The sequence below is a fragment of the Ananas comosus genome, linkage group 7 (assembly GCF_001540865.1).
Source record: "Ananas comosus cultivar F153 linkage group 7, ASM154086v1, whole genome shotgun sequence".
In the NCBI taxonomy this organism is placed as follows: domain Eukaryota; kingdom Viridiplantae; phylum Streptophyta; class Magnoliopsida; order Poales; family Bromeliaceae; genus Ananas; species Ananas comosus.
The window spans coordinates 14,412,016-14,435,955 of NC_033627.1; the positions used below are offsets into that span (position 1 = coordinate 14,412,016).

At 34.5% G+C, this 23,940-nt stretch overlaps 2 protein-coding genes across 2 annotated transcripts; one reads left to right on the forward strand and one right to left on the reverse strand.

Moving 5' to 3' along the window:
* On the forward strand, positions 12,008-12,679 carry LOC109713300 (enoyl-CoA delta isomerase 1, peroxisomal-like). Its single transcript, XM_020237303.1, has one exon. The coding sequence runs from the start codon at positions 12,008-12,010 to the stop codon at positions 12,677-12,679; it is 672 nt and encodes a 223-aa protein (XP_020092892.1).
* LOC109712498 (G-type lectin S-receptor-like serine/threonine-protein kinase At2g19130) lies at positions 16,617-18,643 on the reverse strand. The gene is made up of 2 exons (XM_020236085.1): positions 17,502-18,643; positions 16,617-17,432 (listed from the first exon to the last, which is right to left on the reverse strand). The coding sequence occupies exons 1-2, from the start codon at positions 17,995-17,997 to the stop codon at positions 16,768-16,770; spliced, it is 1,161 nt and encodes a 386-aa protein (XP_020091674.1). The 5' UTR covers positions 17,998-18,643; the 3' UTR covers positions 16,617-16,767.

The window sequence follows — 23,940 nt, forward strand, 5'->3', positions numbered from 1 at the left end:
TTTTGAAGTTTAAAATTTGAAAATAATATTAGAAATTAAATTGAAATTTAAAATTTTAAAATTTGAAAGTATCAAAATTTAATTTTGATATCAATATATATTATATATATATATATTATATATATATATATATATATATAAAATTTTGAAGTTAAAATTTAGAAATAAATATATAAATTAAATTTGAAATATAAAATTTAAAATTTTTGAAAGTATCAAAATTTTAAATTTTGATTTCAATATATATATATATATATATATATATATATATATATATATATATAATAAAGAGTTGAGCTAGAATACTCTCGATAGTAAACGAGCCCGTTTACTCTCGAGTTGTTTCGATGATAGAGCTTCCAAATTGACGATCGGCTCCGTTAAATATGATCTAAACATTTAAACTACCTAGAAATCAGATTTCACCACTTTCAATATTGTTTTATATCCATCTAGTGAACAGAAAAATGAATGGCTGAAAATGAATATTATTTAAAAATATGATAGGAGTCTTGTAATCAAGATCAAGAGTATAGATCTTGTTTTAAATAGTTTAAAGAATTTTCTAACAAAAATTCAATTGATTTGAATATCTTTACACCGTTAAACGAGAAAACGTCTCTTATCCCCATTAAAATTACAAATTTTGAAACCCTTTGATCATTAGGCAAATGATGTCGAAAAGATTTGAAATTTGATTTCTAACACTTCAAGTGGTATAAATCATGTTCAACGGAGCCGATCGTCAATTTGGAAGCTCTATCATCGAAAACAACTCGAGAGTAAACGGGCTCGTTTACTCTCGAGAGTATTCTAGCTCAACTCTATATATAATATATATATAGGAAGAGAGAGTACAAGAGGGATTTGGGGGGACACGTGTCACCCCAAGGTTCCCCAAACCCTCCTTTAATGTAGAGAAAAATAGATAAAGAATAGATTTATTTAAATTTTATCTATAGACTAGGGATGATCAAACTTAGCGGAATTACAATTAGATGGGATATTTTACCACAGTAGATCAATGACAATTAACTATTAAATTTGTACGTCTAAACAAATTCCATTATCTAAATTTCGAAACCACAACGCCCGCATATTAAAATGTCATTTATTTAGTTAAAAGTTCATGTTCTTCGCCTACGGCAAGTCTCGATTTATTACGTAATTAACTTACAAATAGCTTACGCGTAAAAACGCAAGTTCTTATAAACGAAAAGTACAACTTCACGTGCATGCCAACTTCACATATGTTTAAAATATTGAATTTAGAAAAAAAAAAAAAAAAAAAAGAGACTAGCTCACTTTCCAAGGCTCGTATTTAAATATTCCTCCTCGATTCCATGACATCTGAACTGCCCAAAACAAAATCGACATATGGGTGCGTCATGCATGGCGAGGTCAAACAATACAATTAGGTGCAACATGCATGGCGAGGTAGAATGGTAGATCATACACTTCCCATCATAGGATTAACAAAAGTTCAATAATTTTTCAGTAAAAATCAAAAAATATCGATATAACAAGTAAAAAATATATGGTCATTGGAGAGAATAGGGTAAGATATACACCATACTTTGGGCTATAATTAACTATATATTCTTTATCCACACTCCTAATTATATTAATATAGAAATTCCTCTAAAACGATCAATATAAAAATATCTTTCTAATTTAATATATATATTATATAAAATATTCATATTTATAATAATCAATCTAAAAATTGAAACGAAATTTTTATTTTGGTCATTATTCATCACCAATGCAGTTTTAATCACTTAAAGATTTTTGGTGAAAATATTATAAGAATGCAGTCGAATGTACACCATATTAAAACTTACTGGTTATGAATTAATGGTGATATATAAATACAAAGCTGGTTATGAATAGCAAATTAAAGGAACTTTTACGAAAGTGACATCATCATCATAATCATCATCATCATCATCATTATGTTTTAATATTAAGGTTTGCGCGCAGGTAAGTTGTGCGGCGGTGAGTTCGAGTACCATACATTGTCTATAAATAGAGGCAGCCTGGAAGCAGCTCTCCACCCAATCCGTCTACCGCCCATTGAGAGGACAAACATATAGGCACATACAGGCACATATAGCTAGCTAGCTAGAAGAGCCATGGCTTCGAGCTGGTGAGCTACGAGATTACCCACGACAACATCGCCTTGCTGCGCCTGTTGGGACGGGAAACACCTCCTCAGCCTGGCCCTCCATCAACGATTTCAATAAAGCAGTCAGGAGGGCCGTCGATGACAATGTGGTCGGCTCATAACCGTACAGCGCAACTGCGTTCTCGGCGGCCTCGACTACAATTCGGCCCCGAGGCGGTGTTGGTGGGGGCGTTTGCGAGCCTGATCGCAAGCCTCATCAGCTGCCATTCCGACGGTGGCAGGTGTGACGGGCCAAGCGTACGGGCAGGATTCACGCTGGCGCTCGCACATGACTACTTGGTGCTATCGACTGACTCCACTGTTAGTTTGTGCGCCAAAACGAGCTGACAGAGGCCACGAGGTGCCATCGTTTGCTGTGGCGCTGCTGTCTGACAGTTCCCGCCGTCGGCTGCTTGGAGCTGGCAGTGTCGACAGTGCCAGTTGCCCCCCCCAAATTACTCGCCCATATCTGACTACGTGGGGAAGTACGTAGGGTGGAGCATAGATGATGTTGCGACAAAACTGCTGGAGCCAGCTGCTGGCCGCGTCGGCACAGCTTACAGTGCCGTGAGGAAGAGTCTGTCTGCCGAGGTGTGGCGCTGGTGAAGCCACAGTAACTCAGCCTAGTTAATTTGGGCCTGCATGCATGCATGGTCGCCCCCTCGTATGGCGTAGTATGTATCACCGTTAGTAGGTGCGTGTCTGTTGGCTTCGAGTCCGATTCTGAAACAGTTTGTTGTGCTCGTATTTCCCTTTGAATAAAATAGGGGTGATGTCCGTCGATTCGGTCTCTGTCCTCGGCCTTGTATGGTAATAAATTATGCTTTGTGTGTGTCTTTATTTATTATTTCGAGTGTTTGCTCTTCCATCTCTGCTTAAGGCTATGTTATTTGAACTAGACCTAATTGATCTATCTGCTCAGAAAACACCAGCCCGATACGATCTGGATTGGGCCTGGTCCATCGAACCATTTGGAATTGCGCACGGCTTGGCCTGGTCCGATGATCACGACTCGTTCCTTCCCGCCCAGGGCCGAAAGACCTAAAGTTAAGCGCTCGGCGCCATAGATCTGTGCAGCATTGGGACTCGAAGGACAATCATCAAATTAAAATACACAGACAATGGCGCGCATGCTTTGTTCTTCTAACCACCAAACTTTTTACTACTTGCACTAGAAACGATTAGTTACAAAGAAAATATTATAAAGAGAATATGAGAAATTTGAGGGACTAACTAGTTTTAACAGGTCCAAACACTAAATTTTCAATATGACAAAAATAACTGCATGTGAACGTGTGTGTGTATATAATTAATATCCACGCACGCTCGACCCGGTTTGTCTATATACGAGAGCACAGGAGGCGCGATCTAAAATTTGATCACATGATGAGCAATCCCAGCTAGCAAGATCTGTTAGCAACTAATACATTTAACATAGTTATATATCCGTAATATCGCGGCTTTAAGTAGTAAATATTATATGTACCCATCCTGGACTGAAGGTTGAGATTTAGTTAAATTTATAATTATATTCTAACTAGATTAGGATGAATTTTTAAAATTTGTAATAAATAAATCAAGTAGAATTTATATCTAGACTAGCTAGGTGCGTAAAATTTATATATATAGAGAGAGAGAGAGCTAGGCTTTTATAATATTTATATTGTTGATACGGCGTTCAATTCAACACAAATTTTTTTTTTTAGATTCATTCATTCCATCATAATTATTAAAAATATTTTTATATATATTTTTCAAATAAAATAATTTAGTTAACTGGTTATGATAATATAATATAAATGTTACATGGTAAATTTTCCAATAATGAGGAATTTCTATCACTTCCATCTTATTATAAAAAACCAACAATTATCTCCTTCATTTAAAAAAAGTATAAAGAAATATTTTTATTTATACACGATGGATTAGATGAACACAGAGGAACAATATAATTTACTGGGGAGTACGTTTGGAATGATATATATATCTCCTCCGAGAAAATTTCAGATAATAATTAATGGGTTAATTACACCGGTAGTTCCGCAACCTTTTCACCAATTTTTACTTGAGTTCCTAACTCTTTTTTTTTGCAATTGAGTTTCTAATCTCTTGATTTAATTTCAATTAGGTCCCAACCGTTAAAAAACTGTTAAAATAACAGAATCGCCACATCAGCGCTTATGTAACAACCTTGTGCATGTCAATTAGGTCCCTAACTTGCACATTTTTCATTTAGTCCCTAAAATAAATTCAAAATTTTAAATTTAAATTAAAAATAATATTAAAAAAAATTTTAACTAACAGAAAATTAGAATTTTGAATTTGAATTTAAAACTGAATTAAATTTTGAATTGAAATTCAAATTTTAAATTTAAATTTTTAATTGAATCTAAATTTTGAATTCAAACTTAAAATTTTGATTTTGATTTTGTATTTCAATTTACATTTAAAATAAAAGTTTCGAAGCCGAAAATTTAAATTTAAAATATGAATTTAAATTTAAAAATATATTCAATTTTGATTTTAAAATTTTAATTTGAATTTAAATTTAATTTGAATTTAAGATTTGATTTCAATTCTAAATTTGAATTTAAACTCGAAGTTCAAAATTCACATTTTGAATTTGAAATTTCAAATCGAAGTTTGAAATTAAATTAGAATTAGAATTCCAAATGTGAATTTGAATTTAAAATTTAAAATTAAAAATTAAATACAAATCGGATTTTGAATTCCAATTTAAATTTGAATTCAAAATCACAAATTTAAATCTATAAATTAAATTTTTTTTTTAATTTATAAATTTAATGGTTAAATTACACTATTGGTCCTCAACCTTGCACCATTTTTTAATTTGGTCCCTAACTTTTTTTTTTTGCAATCCCGCTGACACAGCGGCCACCGTGGTGCTGACATGGCGCCTCCCGTGGCGCTGACGTCGGGCTGACGTGGCATTTCCCGACAATTTTAACAGTTATCTAACGGTTGAGACTTAATTGAAATGAAATCAAAAATTAGAGACTTGATTGCAAAAAAAAAATTAGGGACTAAATTGGAAAATAGTGTAAAGTTAGGACATTGGAATTAGCAATAATTAATGGATAGAAATGGATACAGCGGGAGCTAAAAATCTTGTCTACGTTGTTTGTTTCAATTTCTTTTCTAATAATGGTGGCTTAAATGTCACGCTACATTGACCTGAGGATTCAACTTTAATATTAAAAATAAAAAAAAAATCAAATGAAAATCCGGTTCGTCCAAATTACAATGATGTCCCTTTCAATCACACCCGATCCGCCAACCGAACAATCCAACAGTCACGGCGCAAGATCAAGCATGCTGGACCCACACGTAACCATGAAGTCTCAGCAACCTAGATTTGGAATCACCAATGTACAAAAGAAACAACACTGCCTAAATTATATGAAGAATATTACTAACCGTACTTATTAGCGCATGATAAAAAATTTAATATATTATATTTAATATGTTAAAAACTTAATTATTTTATATTTCGGTTAAATTTATTAAAAAATAGGGCAATTGCCTAATATACCCTGAAAAGTTTCCCGTTTTCTTATTTACCCTCTTAGAAGGCTAATATTGAAAATACCCTTCTTATGTTCAAGTTTTTTCTAAAATATCCCTAGAGTTAAGTTCCGTTAGTGAGCTGGCCGTTACTCTGAAATTTAATTACATTTGCCCATTCCAATATACCCTTGTACCGTAACAAACTTTTTATATACCCTTCATATAGCAAATACTTTTCTATTTTACCCTTCAGCCGGATCCGGAGCCAGAAGCGTCAGGGTCCGATGGAGCTGCGGCCCTCTGTGCTCCTGCGCGGGCCAAGGCAGGCGCGATGAGGAGAAGGACGACGAGAGCGGCGAGAGATGGGATCGTCGGCACGGCCCTCTTGCTCCCGGCGCCGGCCAGGGGCGGGAGGAAGAGGACGACGCGACGACGAAGCGCGCGGCGAGGAGGACAACGAGAGCGACGAGATGGTGGATTGGAGGTGAGGTGTGGGAGTGGTGGTGGTCTGAGAGGAGATGAGGCGAGGAGGTGAGTAGAGCGAGGAGCCGCCGGTGGTGGCGACAAAATTGAGGAAGAAAGAGAGGATAATCTTAGGGATTACTATAATAAAGTAGGGGCAAAATAGGATTTTTGTTCAGGTTTTAACTCTAGTATAGATTTAACGCCATGTTTAACCGAGTTAAGCTAACGAGGGATAACTGCGAGGGTATTTGGAATAACGGTGGAACGTATGAGGGTCATTTTAGAAAAGAAAAAAAAAGTAGGGTAGATCGGATATTTTCGACGCATCGAAGTATATATATATATATATATATATATAATGATTTTTTAAAAAAGTATCAAGTATTTGACGCGTGTAAATTTTTTACCATTAAATCTATTTTTTGCTAAATTCCATTCTTTAAATTATGATACTTCACCAACCATCAACTCAATTCTAGAAGTCTCTTATTATCCTAACAGTACATATATGAACGTCATTCCATGTCGTAGTATAGGTTGTATGTAAATGGATTAAATATTTTATTATGTAGTGGACAATAATTTTTTCGTGCCCAAGTTCTTTTCCATTCCGAGTACTGGTAGGATTATAAAGTTCTCTCTCTCATTAAGATAATCACAATTCAATTAAACTCTACAAATTAAGTCCACTTAAACAAACTTGCGCCAGTTGAGCAGTCCAATTAACTAACTAATTAAATATAAATTATTTCAGATAAAAATAAGCTAATAAATTGCAAATTTAAATTTCTCCTCATTCATAATTTACTCACATGGGTTATTCCATCTAAAACCATATGCATTATTGTGAGGTTTGGTTTAGGGGAGGAGAAATGTAATTAATAACTCTTCAGCACCTCCGGCGCGATTGGGGGTCGAGAGGAGCGAGAAGAACATGTGAGTCACTTATGAATGAGGACAAATTTTAATTTGCAATTTTTTACCTTATTTTTATCTCGAATAGTTTATATTTAATTAGTTAGTTAATTGGATTGTTTGACCGGCTCAAGTTTGTTTAAGTAGACTTTGTAGAGTTTAATTGACTTGTGATTATCTCAAAGAGAGAGACTATACAACTCTCGATGTACGAAGAAAGGAAAAGCACTTCCCCAACAGATAAATAATTGTTCAGTACATAATAAAATATTTTTTGTCCAATAATACACGACCTATACCACGTGCCTACGTACGAGCGAAAATTTCTACTTAATTAATTGACCTTTATTTTTTATTTCTCTATTACTCCTCTACTTTTATCTTGATCCCCATTTGAGAAAGGACCTTTAGTTTAGTGAGTCTTAAATTTCAGAGAATAGTTTTCAGAGATTGAAAGTAAAGATGAATAACAGCATCGACAGCTGGAATTTAAGTGAAATGTTGTTTAGTTCGGCAGACTTAATTTGCTAAAATTATTCACCAAACATTAATTTCCATCTCAATCTGATTACCTCATCAAACTTTGCATAATTTTTAAACAAAACAAAAAAACGATAGCTAATTTAGTTACCACATAATTAAGTATAACTAGTGAAATATCCGCGCGATGCTGCGGATCTAAAATATTTTTACTATAGTTTTAAATTTTAATATTTTTATATAGTGTTATAAGTCTAATTATTAATTATATAAAAATAATTTAATAGTTAAATCTATTTAAATAAAAGTCATTAAAATTGTATATGCGCAAATAAATTTATACATCACTTTATTTATAAAGATTTCTGTGAGAAGGATTTGAGATAAATTTATCAAATAATTTTTAAAAAATCAATTGATAGAAGGGAGAATAAATTTGTAGAAAATTGCTTAATAAAATTAATTATATATATATACACATATACACTAATATTTTTAAAATTTTCACTTGAAATTTAAATTATGTTTTTTTTATACAACGATATATTTACGTAATTTAAATTAAATCTATCATGTTAAATTTATTATGCGATTTATTACGCATATTATTAATAAATTAATTAATAATTTCATGAAATTTAAATTATGTATTTTTTATACAACGATATTTTACGTGATTTAAATTAAATCTATCATGTTAAATTTTATTATGCGATTTATTACGCGTATTATTAGTAAATTAATTAATTAATTTCACAGAGTTAGAGATTTAAATTTTAAATTTTGAAGAAATTAATTATGTATTTTTTTTACAACGATATTTTACGTGATTCAAATTAAATCTATCATGTTAAATTTTATTATGCGATTTATTACGTGTATTATTTATAAATTAATAATTAATTTCATAGAGTTTAGAGATTTAAAATTTAAATTTTAAAGTTACAAAATTGCAAATAAATATTAAAGTTAAAATGAAATTTAGAATTTAAAATATAAAATTTAAATTAAAATTTAAAATTTGAAAGCATCAAAATTTTAAATTTGATATCAAAATTTAAAATATTATATATATATATAGGAGAGAGAGAGAGAAGAGGAGAGAGAGAGTAAAGTAGGGTTTGGGGGGAAGGGGTGATACGTGTTCACTCTATGCGCCCCCAAACCATCCTCTAATGTAAAAAATAGATTTAAATTAAATTTATCATTGTAAATTTTATTATGCGATTTATTATGCGTATTATTAATAAATTAATTAATTAATTTCATGAAATTTAAATTATGTATTTATTTATACAAACGATATTTTACGTGATTTAAATTAAATCTATCATGTTAAATTTTATTATGTGATTTATTACGCGTATTATTAATAAAATTAATTAATTAATTTCATAGAGTTTAGAGATTTAAATTTTAAATTTTGAAGAAATTTAAATTATGTATATTTTTTATACAGCGATATTTTACGTGATTTAAATTAAATCTATCATGTTAAATTTTATTATGCGATTTATTACGTGTATTATTATATAAAATTAATTAATTAATTTATAGAGTTTAGAGATTTAAAATTTTAAATTTTAAATTACAAAATTGGAAATAATATTATAAGTTAAAATTGAAATTTAGAATTTAAAATATAAAATTTAAAAATTTGAAGTATCAAAATTTTAATTTTGATATCAAAATTTAAAATTATATAAATATTATATATATAAGAGAGAGAGAGAGAGAGAGTAAAGGGGTTTGGAGGGAGGGGGTGACACGTGTCACCCTATGGGCCCCCAACCCTCCTTTAATATAAAACTAGTGAAATCCCTGCGCGATACTGCGGATATAAAATTTTTTTAATAAATTTTAATTTTTTATAATTTAAAATAATTTTATAAGTCTAACTATTAATTAAATAAAAGTTATATAAAAATAATTAATAATTAATTTTATTAAATAAAATTTATTGAAACGACAACTTATTTATTAAAGATTTATGTAAAAAAGTTTGAGATAAATATATAAAACAATTTTAAAATTAATAAATAGAAGGGAAATAAATAAATAGAGAATTTGTTTAATAAAATTAATTTTATATATATACACACGCGCCCATATATTTTATAAATCTTACTCCTCAATTTAAATTGTATTTTTTATACATCGATCAAATTAGATTTATTATACGATTTATTACTTGTGTTATTAATAATATTAATTAATTATATTATATACAATGAATTATTAATAAAATTAATTAATTAAATTCATAGAGTTTAGAGATTTAAATTTTAAATTTTGAAGTTTAAAATTTGAAATAAATATTAGAAATTAAATGAAATTTAAAATTTTAAAATTTGAAAGTATCAAAATTTAAATTTTGATATCATATATATATATATATATATATATTATATATATATATATATATATATATATAAAATTTTGAAGTTTAAAATTTAGAAATAAATATTATAAATTAAATTTAAATTAAATAAAATTTAAAATTTTGAAAGTATCAAAATTTTAATTTTGATTTCAATATATATATATATATATATATATATATATATATATATATATATATATATAGAGTTGAGCTAGAATACTCTCGATTAGTAACGAGCCCGTTTACTCTCGAGTTGTTTCGATGATAGAGCTTCCAAATTGACGATCGGCTCCGTTAAATATGATCTAAACCATTTAAACTACTAGAAATCAGATTTCACGCACTTTCAGATATTGTTTATATCCATCTAGTGAACAGAAAAATGAATGGCTGAAAATGAATATTACTTTTTAAAAAATGATGATAGGAGTCTTGTAATCAAGATCAAGAGTATAGATCTTGTTTTAAATAGTTTAAAGAATTTTCTAACAAAAATTCAATTGATTTGAATATCTTTACACCGTTAAACGAGAAAACGTCTCTTATCCACCATTAAAATTACAAATTTTGAAACCCTTTGATCATTAGGCAAATGATGTCGAAAAGATTTGAAATTTGATTTCTAAACACTTCAAGTGGTATAAATCATGTTCAACGGAGCCGATCGTCAATTTGGAAGCTCTATCATCGAAAACAACTCGAGAGTAAACGGGCTCGTTTACTCTCGAGAGTATTCTAGCTCAACTCTATATATATATATATATAGGAAGAGAGAGTACAAGAGGGATTTGGGGGGACACGTGTCACCCCAAGGTTCCCCAAACCCTCCTTTAATGTAGAGAAAAAATAGATAAAAGAATAGATTTATTTAAATTTTATCTATAGACTAGGGATGATCAAACTTAGCGGAATTACAATTAGATGGGATATTTTACCACAGTAGATCGAATGACAATTAACTATTAAAATTTGTACGTCTAAACAAATTTCAATTATCTAAATTTCGAAACCACAACGCCCGCATATTAAAATGTCATTTATTTAGTTAAAAGTTCATGTTCTTCGCCTACGGCAAGTCTCGATTTATTACGTAATTAACTTACAAATAGCTTACGCGTAAAAACGCAAGTTCTTATAAACGAAAAGTACAACTTCACGTGCATGCCAACTTCACATATGTTTAAAATATTTGAATTTAGAAAAAAAAAGAAAAAAAGAAAAAAAGACTAGCTCACTTTCCCAGGCTCGTATTTAAATAATCCTCCTCGATTCCATGACATCTGAACTGCCTAAAACAAAATCGACATATTGGGTGCGTCATGCACGGCGAGGTCAAACAATACATATTAGGTGCAACATGCATGGCGAGGTAGAATGGTAGATCATACACTTCCCATCATAGGATTAACAAAAATTCAAATAATTTTCAGTAAAAATAAAAAAATATCGATATAACAAGTAAAAAAATTATGGTCTTTGGAGAGAATAGGTGTAAGATATACACCATACTTTGGGCTATAATTAACTATATATTCTTTATCCAACTCCTAATTATAATTATGTAGAAATTCCTCTAAAATGATCAATATTAAAAATATCTTTCTAATTTAATATATATATATATAAAATATTCATATTTATAATAATCAATCTAAAAATTAAACGAAATTTTTATTTTGGTCATTATTCATCACCAATGCAGTTTTAATCAACTTAAAGATTTTTTGGGTGAAAATATTATAGAATGCAGTCGAATGTACACCATATTAAAACTTACTGGTTATGAATTAATGGTGATATATAATACAAAGCTGGTTATGAATAGCAAACTTAAAGGAACTTTTACGAAAGTGACATCATCATCATAATCATCATCATCATCATCATTATGTTTTAATATTAAGGTTTGCGCGCAGGTAAGTTGTGCGGGCGGTGAGTTCGAGTACCATACATTGTCTATAAATAGAGGCAGCCTGGAAGCAGCTCTCCACCCAATCCGTCTACCGCCCATTGAGAGGACAAACATATAGGCACATACAGGCACATATAGCTAGCTAGCTAGAAGAGCCATGGCTTCGAGCTTGGTGAGCTACGAGATTACCCACGACAACATCGCCTTGCTGCGCCTGTTGGGGACGGGGAAACACCTCCTCAGCCTGGCCCTCATCAACGATTTCAATAAAGCAGTCAGGAGGGCCGTCGATGACAATGTGGTCGGCCTCATAACCGTCCACAGCGGCAACTCGTTCTCGGGCGGCCTCGACTACAATTCGGCCCCCGAGGCGGTGTTGGTGGGGGCGTTTGCGAGCCTGATCGCAAGCCTCATCAAGCTGCCATTCCCGACGGTGGCCAAGGTGACGGGCCAAGCGTACGGGGCAGGATTCACGCTGGCGCTCGCACATGACTACTTGGTGCTATCGACCGACTCCACTGTTAGTCTGTGCCAAAACGAGCTGACTGAGGGCCACGAGGTGCCGTCGTTTGCTGCGGCGCTGCTGTTCGGCAAGTTCCCGCCGTCGGCTGCTTGGGAGCTGGCAGTGTCGACAGTGCCAGTTGCCCCCCCAAATTACTCGCCCATATCTGACTACGTGGGGAAGTACGTAGGGTGGAGCATAGATGATGTTGCGACAAAACTGCTGGAGCCAGCTGCTGGCCGCGTCGGCACCGCTTACAGTGCCGTACGGAAGAGTCTGCTGGCCGAGGTGTGGGCGCTGGTGAAGCCCACAGTAACTCAAGCCTAGTTAATTTGGGCCTGCATGCATGCATGGTCGCCCCCTCGTATGGCGTAGTATGTATCACCGTTAGTAGGTGCGTGTCTGTTGGCTTCGAGTCCGAGTCTGAAACAGTTTGTTGTGCTCGTATTTCCCTTTGAATAAAATAGGGGTGATGTCCGTCGAGTCGGTCTCTGTCCTCGGCCTTGTACTGGTAATAAATTATGCTTTTGTGTGTGTCTTTATTTATTATTTCGAGTGTTTGCTCTTCCATCTCTGCTTAAGGCTATGTTATTTGAACTAGACCTAATTGATCTATCTGCTCAGAAAACACCAGCCCGATACGATCTGGATTGGGCCTGGTCCATCGAACCATTTGGAATTGCGGCACGGCTTGGCCTGGTCCGATGATCATCGACTCGTTCCTTTCCCGGCCCAGGGCCGAAAGACCTAAAGTTAAGCGCTCGGCGCCATAGATCGGTGCACTTGGGACTCGAAGGACAATCATCAAATTAAAATACCAGACAATGGCGCGCATGCTTTGTTCTTCTAACCACCAAACTCTTTACTACTTGCACTAGAAACGATTAGTTACAAAAGAAAATATTATAAAGAGAATATGAGAAATTTGAGGGACTAACTAGTTTTAACAGGTCCAAACACTAAATTTTCAATATGACAAAAAGTAACTGCATGTGAACGTGTGTGTGTATATATATATATCCACGCACGCTCGACCCGGTTTGTCTATATACGAGAGCACAGGAGGCGCGATCTAAACTTTGATCACATGATGAGCAATCCAGCTAGCAAGATCTGTTAGCATACCATACATTTAACATAGTTATATATACCGTGAATATCGCGGCTTTAAGTAGTAAATATTATATGTACACATCCTGGGACTGAAGGTGTTGAGATTTAGTTAAATTTATAATTTAATTCTAACTAGATTAGGATGAAATTTTAAATTTGTAATAAATAAATCAAGTAGAATTTATATCTAGACTAGCTAGGTGCGTAAAATTTATATATATAGAGAGAGAGAGAGAGCTAGGCTTTTATAATATTTATATTGTTGATACGGCGTTCAATTCCAATCAATCAATTTTTTTTTTTTAGATTCATTCATTCCATCATAATTATTAAAAAAATATTTTTATTATATATTTTTTTCAAATAAAATAATTTAGTTAACTGGTTATTGATAATATAATATAAATGTTACATGGTAAATTTTTCCAATAATGAGGAATTCTATCACTTCCATCTTATTATAAAAAACCAACCAATTATCTCCTTATTTAAAAAAGTATAAAGAAATATTTTTTTATTTATCACGATGGATTAGATGAACACAGAGGAACAATATAATTTACTGGGGAGTACGTTTGGAATGATATATATATCTCCTCCGAGAAAATCTTCAGGATAATAATTAATGGGTTAATTACACCGGTAGTTCCCAACCTTTTCACCAATTTTTACTTGAGTTCCTAACTCTTTTTTTTTGCAATTGAGTTTCTAATCTCTTGATTTTATTTCAATTAGGTCCCAACCGTTAAAAAACTGTTAAAAATAACAGAATCGCCACATCAGCGCCTATGTAACAACCTTGTGCATGTCAATTAGGTCCCTAAACTTTGCACATTTTTCATTTTAGTCCCTAAAATAAATTCAAAATTTTAAATTTAAATTCAAAAATAATATTAAAATTAAAATTTTAAACTAACGAGAAATTAGAATTTTGAATTTGAATTTAAAACTGAATTAAAATTTTGAATTGAAATTCAAATTTTAAATTTAAATTTTTAATTGAATCTAAATTTTGAATTCAAACTTAAAATTTTGATTTTGATTTTGATATTTCAATTTACATTTAAAATAAAAGTTTCGAAACCGAAATTTAAATTTAAAATATGAATTTAAATTTAAAATCATATTCAAAATTTTGATTTTAAATTTTAAATTTGAATTTAAAATTTAAATTTGAATTTAAAGATTTGATTTCAATTCTAAATTTGAATTTAAACTTCGAATTCAAATTCACATTTTGAATTTGAAATTTCAAATCGAAGTTTGAAATTAAATTAGAATTTAGAATTCCAAATGTGAATTTGAATTTAAAATTTAAAATTTAAAATTAAATACAAAATCGGATTTTGAATTCCAATTTAAATTTGAATTCAAAATCAAAATTTAAATCTTAAATTAAAATTTTTTTTTGAATTTATAAATTTAATAGGTTAATTACACTATTGGTCCTCAACCTTTGCACCATTTTTCAATTTGGTCCCTAACCTTTTTTTTTTTTGCAATCCGCTGACACAGCGCCACCGTGGTGCTGACATGGCGCCTCCGTGGCGCTGACGTCGGGCTGACGTGGCATTTTCCGACAATTTTAACAGTTATCTAACGGTTGAGACTTAATTGAAATGAAATCAAAAGATTAGAGACTTGATTGCAAAAAAAAACGATTAGGGACTAAATTGAAAAATAGTGTAAAGGTTAGGGACAATAATTAATGGATAGTAAATGGAACAGCGGGAGCTAAAATATATCTTGTCTACGTTGTTTGTTTCTAATATTCTTTTCTAATAATGGTGGCTTAAATGTCACGATACATTGACCCTGAGGTTCCAACTTTAATATTAAAAAAAATAAAAAAAAAATCAAATGAAAATCCGGTTCGTCCAATTACAATGATGTCCCTTTCAATCACACCCGATCCGCCAACCGACAATCCAACAGTCACGGCGCAAGATCAACATGCTGGACCCCACACGTAACCATGAAGTCTCAGCAACTAGATTTGGAATCACCATGTACAAAAGAAACAACACTGCCGCTAAATTATATGAGAATATTACTAACCGTACTTATTAGCGCAAGTGATAAAAAATTTAATAATTAATATTTAATATGTTAAAAACTTAATTATTTTATATTTTCGGTTAAATTTATTTAAAAAATAGGGGCAATTGCCTATATACCCCTGAAAAGTTCCCCGTTTTCTTATTTACCCCTCTTAGAAGGCTAATATTGAAAATACCCTTCTTATGTTCCAAGTTTTTCTAAAATACCCCTAGAGTTAAGTTCCGTTAGTGAGCTGCCGTTAGCTCTGAAAAATTACCATTTTGCCCATTCCAATATACCCTTGTACCGTAACAAACTTTTCTTATATACCCTTCATATAGCAAATACTTTTCTTATTTACCCTTCAGCCGGATCCGGAGCAGAAGGCGTGCAGGGGTCCGATGGAGCTGCGGCCCTCTTGCTCCTGGCGCCGGCCAAGGCAGCGGATGAGGAGAAGGACGACGAGAGCGGCGAGAGATGGGATCGTCGCTGCGGCCCTCTTGCTCCCGGCGCCGGCCAAGGCGGCGGAGGAAGAGGACGACGGCGACGACGAGAGCGGCGGCGGAGGAGGACAACGAGAGCGACGAGATGGGTGGTATTGGAGGTGGAGGTGTGGGAGGTGGTGGTGGTCTGAGAGGAGATGAGGCGAGGAGGTGAGGTAGAGGCGGAGGAGCCGGCCGGTGGTGGCGGAGGAGTCGGCCGGTGGTGGCGACAAAATTGAGGAAGAAAGAGAGGATAATCTTAGGGATTACTATAATAAAGTAGGGGCAAAATAGGTATTTTGTTCAGGTTTTAACTCTAGTATAGATTTAACCCATGTTTAACCCGAGTTAAGCTAACAGGGGATAACTGCGAGGGTATTTTGGAATAACGGTGGAACGTATGAGGGTCATTTTAGAAAGAAAAAAAAAAGTAGGGGTAGATCGGATATTTTCGAACGCATGAAGAGTATATAGGCAATTATCCCTAAAAAATAATAAAATAAAATAAATAGCATGCTATCTTAAGTTTCTTTTTTATACATAGAATTTTTACGGAACTTTAAAAATATTACAAAAAGAACTTGACAAACATAAAAAAAAAAAGGAGAAAAGCACAAGAGATGTATTAATTACACATATTGAAATCACCTCACCAAAGCATATTCAATTGAACGCGAGTCTTTACTTAAAAATAATAAAACATCTTCATTAAGAAAAAAAGAAAAAAGAAAAAGAGAGAGTACTAATTGAGCCATTCTCATGGAGGGCCTATTTTAATCCTTATTCGGTGAAGGAATCGCTCATCAGATCATCGAGACAATGCCCATAAACCTGAGTATTAATTGAGCCAGTCTCATCCAGCACAAAATTACACAGGTATGTAGGTATAGGAGGCATGCTGACCTCTTGAACTCCCTCTAGCATCTGAACAACTAGTCCCATGGATGGCCTGCTGCTTTCAAGTTCTTGAATGCACCAACAAGCACCTCTGCATGCTCTTTCGAGCTCTTCACTGTTTGCTTCACCCTTCAACTTGTTGTCTAACAAGCATGACACCTCGCCTTCGTGGATTTTCGCCGCGGCCCAAGTAGGAAAATACACATACGTTCCGTCTTCCGACCTCTCCGTGTTTCTCCTGCCGGATATTATCTCGAAAAGCATCATCCCGAAGCTGTAAACGTCGGCCTTGTGCGTGATAGCTAGCCCGGATATCCACTCCGGCGCGAGATATCCTATTGTCCTCCTCATAGTTGTCAGGACCCGGCTTCCGTCTCTAGTGAAGAGCTTGGCCATGCCGAAATCTGCAATTCTTGGACAGAATTTCTCATCCAAGAGTATGTTTTCCGGTTTAATATCACAGTGCATGATGAAGTCCTTGCATTTCTCATGGAGATAAGCTAAGCCTCTCGCAATTCCAATTGCTATTCGGTATCGCTGGTTCCAACCTAAGAAGATATTGGAATTAGTTTTTGAAAATAAGTGAGAGTCTATAGAGCCGTTTGTCATGAACTCACAGACGAGCAATCTTCTAGTTCCTTCCGCACAAAAGCCGAGGAGGCGAACTATGTTAATATGCTGAATCATACCGACCGTGATCACCTCTGCTCTGAATTGCTTCTCTCCCTGCCTGAGTCCTCGGAGTTTCTTCACGGCCACAAGCGTTGAATCACGCAAGGTGCCCATGAAAACACTTCCGAAGCTCCCTTGGTCCAGCTTCTTTGAGAAATTCTTGGTAGCACTCGTCAGATTAGAGTAGGAGAACACTCGAAAACTCTTCGAATAAATTGGGTCTGTAGTGTGTGATCTTTTCTTGCATCTCCGAGTAACGATCAAACCGATAGCCAAGACAGTCGCAGTCCCTAATACTACACCTACGGTCAGTCCTATAAGCGACTGCTCTGGATGCTTATTTCTTCTCCAAGAATCTATTTTTGTTCGTATGCTAATTGGCGAGCCATCTGAGCAATCACCGCATTGGGTCGAATAGATCAAATCTCCGTGCCATAACATGCACTCAGAAAAAAAAGAGAAAGCGGTGCAAGAACAATTACTTGTGCAGGCAGACTCACATTCATCATGATCACTGGCAGGGAAACTTTGAGGATTGTCAGGTAATATGTGAGACCCCAGATAGTCTTATATATGAGATATAATAGGACTAAACTCTTAACCCGGCTTAAGCATTTTGGGTGGTGACAAGATCCAAGAGGTTAAGAGAGTTAAGCGTGCTAGGACGGAAGTAGTTCTAGGATGGGTGACCCCCTGGGAAGTTAGGGCGTCTCATAATGTCTCAAAAATATAATCCCTATAGCCTGAATTCTCATTCTTGCAATTCAGAGGGGCAACTGTACGACATCCATTGCTGTAATCTCCTCATTCCCAAGATTGTGGCTTAGTTGGTGAAAATTAAACCCCTCTGGGCGCATGCATTGCATACTTGTTGTATCACAGATGCCAAAAGGCCCACAGTAGAAACCGACACCACAGGAAGGAAAGGGATAATTCTGAAGCAAGCACCCCACGGAGGAATTCTCTGAACATGTATACCCCTGGATCCAATTATTATCCAAAAAAATAATAGTATAGCCATCTATGCCATGGAATGTGAAAGTGCCTTTTTGGCTATCTTGCTGAATATCTATCATGGTAGGAACAACTAAAATACTATCGATAGCAAACGAGTTCAGTTGCCACCCATTTATTTTCAATGATCAAGCCTCCAAATCGACGATCGGTATCGTTGAATATGATCTATACCACCTGAAGTGTTTAGAAATCAAACCCATCTAGTGGACACAAAAATGAACAGTTGAAAATGAATATTTTTTAAAAAATGATGATAATAGTCTTGTAATCAAGATCAAAAGTGTAGATCTTATTTTAAATAATTTAAAAAATTTTCTAATAAAAATTTAATTGATTTGGATATCTTTATGCCGTTAAACGAGAAAACGTTTCATATCGACCTTTAAAATTATAAAATTTGAAACTCTTTGATCATTAGGTAAATAATATCGAAAAGATTTGAAATTTGATTTCTAAACACTTCAAGTGGTATAGATCATATTCAACGGCGCCGATCGTCGATTTTGAAGCGTTATCATCGAAAACAAATATGTGGCAACGGAATCCGTTTGTTTCGATATTGTTTACTTAGTGATCGAAAGAGTTCAAAATCAACGGCTGAAAATAAAAATCTCATAAAAAGTAGTGATATAGTACTAAGATTTTCGATCAGAGATATTGAACTTATTGTAGATGGTATAAAGAATTTTCTATCAGAATTTTATCTGATTTGAATACTTCTACACCGTTAAACTTGAAACGGCAGTTATCGACTATTAAAAATCGTTGATTTTGAGTCTTTTCGATCACTAAATAACTGATATCGAAAAAGCGCAAAATTTATTTTCTACGTAATTCAAATATGCTAGATCAAGTTTAGCGGAGCCGATTGTCGATTCGGGAGTCCCATCATCGAAAACGGCTCAGGAGCACCCAAGACCTATATATATATATATATATATATATATATATATATATATATTATATATAATGGCTAAATTACACGATAACCGCTATGTCAATATCCGCTTTTTCACTTTTTTCTCTGTCATTTAAAAACTACACTTTGTCTCCTTGAAAAATGAGAACTGTTTACAGGGGTACACCGTGACAAAATGACCAAAATGCCCTCACCATCTTCGTTCCTCCCCCAACCTCGCTCAGCCATCGCCCCTCTATTCCGTTTTTCGCGTCTCGCTCAACCCGCAGCCTCCCACTCCATTTTCTCCTCTGCTCCCAGCTCTGCACTCGTGTTGCCCCCCCCCCCATTTGCGAGAATAGGGAGGAGATCGGAGTGGCATAGATGGAGGCATGCGAGGGCGAGCGGTGGAGAAGTGAAGGGGATGTGGGCGAGGGCGAAAACGAGGGCGAGCAGTGGGGGAGGGAGTGCAAGGCGGCGGCGAGGCGGAGGGAGGAAAGCACATAGAAGAGGGGGAGGATATTTAGCATAAAAAAATATTTTTAACGGAATCCTAACGAATCACTAACGGAAGAGGGTGAAGTGCACATTTCTCATTTTTCAAAGAGTCAAAGTGTAAGTTTTTAAATGACAGGAGGGGAAAGTGAAAAAGCGGATATTGACAGAAAAATTTTATGCAATTTAGCCAACACTTTATTATGGTTTGTGACAATAGTTGTTTGTTTGGGAGTGCTTTCCGTTCATAGTACAGCTAGGATTATGAAGTTCTCTCACAGCTCAATTCAACTGTAAAAAGTCTACTTAAACAATTGAACTTGCGCCTGTTGACAATCCAATTAATTAACTAATTAAATATAAACTATTTGAGATAAAAATAAGCTTATAAATTGTAATTTTTAAAATTTTCTCATTCATAAATGACTCACATGGATCATTCCGTCCAAAACCATATGCATTATTATGAGGTTCGATTTAGAAGAGGAGAAATGTAATTAATAATCTTCAGCATCCCGATGACGCGGTTGGTGGTCGAGAAGAAGAGAGAAGAATATATAAGTCAATTATGAATAAGGACAAGTTTTAATTTCCAAAATTTTATCTGAATTTTTATCTCAAATAGTTTATATTATATTAGTTAGTTAATTGGATTGTTTGACGCGCTCAAGCTTGTTTAAGTAGACTTTGTAGAGTTTAATTGACTTGTGATTATTTTAATGAGAGAGACTTTACAACCCTAGCCGTACCCTGCACGAGGAATGGAAAAGCACTTCCCACAAATAAAGAACTGTTCACTATATAATAAAATATTTTTCTTATCAATAATACGCAATCTAGCTATACGTGCGTACATACTAGCCAAAATTTCTACTTAATTATAGTTTATTTCTCCAGTACTACTATTTATATTCTTGAATCAGAGCTTTTTTTTTTTTTTTTCAGTGAGTCTTAGATTTCCAAAAAATTTTAAGAAAGCGTCAATTTTTCTAATCTTTGTATTTAAAATCTAAAGTTTAAAATTTTTGTTTGAAATTCGTCTTGATTAAAAGCAAAGATGAATCACACCATTAGTAGCCGGACTTTAATAAGTGAAATTTTGTTTAGTTGATCGAACTTTAATTTGTTTTAATAATTAACTGAACATTAATTTCTATCTCAAATTAACTTCGTTTAATTCAATGAACTTTATTTTTATTCATTTCGTTCATTGAATTTTGATTTTAATTTCAATTGTGTAACTTTAAAAAACTTTATATAATTTTGAATAATGCTACTCCTACACGGCCAAAGAAGTATAGGATATGTGGATCGTTAACGCTAATCAATTATCGCAAAAACACCTGCTGATAGGAAGGGCGCACCCATTACATTTAAGGGCTCAGTTACAGCGCTTGCAAGCTTCGACCTAACTTAACATTTTTTGTTGGGCCTCTTACCGTTAGGTCTCTTATAGACCGTACTTCCACTAAACTTATTAGACTTACCCAACTCAACTTATTAATTTTCTAAATCCATTAATTATCATGGAACAAAATACTGAACATATTTTAGTCCAATATTAAATAGCCAATAGGATATACACCCCACACTTGAATGCGTGGGGTGTATATCAAATAATTACGTGCTATCCCGTGCCGTACGGCAGGGAGCGTGTCATACCGTGCCTCCGAAGGAGTATAGAATATGTTAAAATCGGAACGGCGAAAAATAGATCCAGAAAATAACTTAATGCAGGAAACGAAAAGATAAGCGGAAAGAACACACCGATATTTACGTGGTTTGGCCAACGGCCTACGTCCACGGGTGAAAACGGAGCAAATAATTTATTAATGTCGAAAAGGCGGAGTACAAAGAAGATCTCTCGAAGAAAACCGAAAACGAAAGTAAATATATATTCGACGCGCGTTACCGCATACGGCACCTTCTTAGCACGTCCTGACAATATATCCTGGCTCGGCTCACCAAAACAAGGATGTACGGCACCATGCACATTGGCTGATGGTGTTGCTGCCACCGTACACCATCACAAGCCACTTAATTAATTAGTGCATCACAACTCCTCTGCGGAAGAAAGCAACCTCAACTTTAATTAATTAGCATGGCATCATAAGGCTGGCTCCTTGACCGTACAGAACCAAGAACTCTCAAGCTTAATTCGAGTCGCGGCATCATTAACTTGGCCGTAGCATGTATTTATAATACATGTCTCTTAATTAGAGTCTAATTCTAATTCAATTAGAATTACACTCCTAATAATAATCCATATATGCCAAATTAAATCTAAATAATATCTAATCCTAATTAGATTAGGATTTATCCTCAATTTAGATAACTACAAATCTAAACCAAATATAACAATCTACACCTTGGTTTAATTTGTAGTTTAGCCGTCGCTATGTCGAGGTCGCCACAAAACTCCACTTTGAATTTAATTCGCTTTAATGCTTCTTAACGCTCCGTGTTCCGTCTTCTCCAAACGCCCTATAGGACCTCAAATGCTGCTAACTGCCACCAAGTCCAAACAATGTTTGAATTTGGCAATAGTAAGGGACTTTGTAAGCATATCCGTCGGATTGTCTTTAGTACCAATTTTTTTAATAGTCACTGTGCGCTTCCCAATCACATCCCGAACAAAGTGAAACTTTACATCGATGTGCTTTGTCCTCTCATGAAATATTTGATCTTTAGACAAATGAATAGCACTTTGACTGTCCGAATAAACAATCGTCGGATCCCAAAAAGAAGTAAGCTCACCAAATAAGCTTCTTAGCCACATAGCTTCCTTCACACCCTCTGTCATAGCAATATATTCCGCCTCCGTCGTAGACAAGGCGACAATAGATTGTAGTGAAGCTTTCCAACTAACTGCACATCCGCCAATAGAGAATACATAATCTGAAAGTGATCTCCTCCTATCCAAATCACCAGCAAAATCTGAATCAACATATCCAACCACACCATCCTTACACCTCCCAAACTCCAAACAAGTGCTAGTGGTACCTCGTAAGTATCTCAAAATCCACTTAACAGCCTGCCAATGAGCCTTACCAGGATTGGTCATATATCTGCTAACCATGCTCACTGCGTAGGAGATGTCCGGCCGTGTGCAAACCATGGCATACATGATGCTCCCGACAGCACTAGAATAGGGAACATGTGACATGTACTCCCGCTCATTATCGGACTGCGGTGATAACTCGGCGGAAAGTCTGAAATGCGCCGCAAAAGGAGTGCTCACTGGTTTTGCGTTTGTCATCCCGAAACGCTTTAGAATCTTCTCTATATATTTCTCCTGTGTCAAATGCAGTAGTCTTGACTTATTGTCCCTCTTAATTTCCATACCAAGAATTTTCTTAGCAGCACCTAGATTTTTCATTTCAAACTCACCCTTCAGTAAAGTCTTTAATTTATTTATCTCAACTATGTCGCTGGAAGCAATTAACATATCATCGACATAGAGCAACAAATATATGAAAGATCCCTTATCAAGCTTTCTAAAATACACGCAATTGTCACGCTTGCTTCTGGAATATCCGTGACCTGTTATGAAGGAGTCGAACCGCTTATACCATTGTCGAGGAGACTGCTTTAAGCCATAAAACGATTTCTTTAATAGGCAAACATGGTCCTCCTTCCCTTCAACAATGAATCCCTCCGGCTGTTTCATATAAATTTGCTCCTCAAGTTCTCCATGCAGAAAAACTGTCTTAACATCAAGCTGCTCAAGATACAGGTCATTCATGGCTACTAACGATAAAAGAACACGAATAGAAGTATGCTTTACGACGGGTGAGAAAATATCATTAAAGTCCACACCTTCTACCTGACTGTAGCCCTTAGCAACTAAACGAGCTTTATACCTTGTATCTTCCACATCGGGGATTCCGTCCTTTTTCTTGAAGACCCACTTACAGCCGACAATTTTCTTGTCTGTAGGCGGTTTTACCAACTCCCATGTGCGATTCTTATAG

Coding starts and splice junctions, on each gene's coding strand:
- LOC109713300 (XM_020237303.1), top strand. CDS start 12,008: ATGGCTTCGAGCTTGGTGAGCTACGAGATTACCCACGACAACATCGCC.
- LOC109712498 (XM_020236085.1), bottom strand. CDS start 17,997: ATGTTATGGCACGGAGATTTGATCTATTCGACCCAATGCGGTGATTGC. Junction 17,433..17,501: donor AACTAGAAGATTGCTCGTCT/GTGAGTTCATGA, acceptor ATATCTTCTTAG/GTTGGAACCAGCGATACCGA.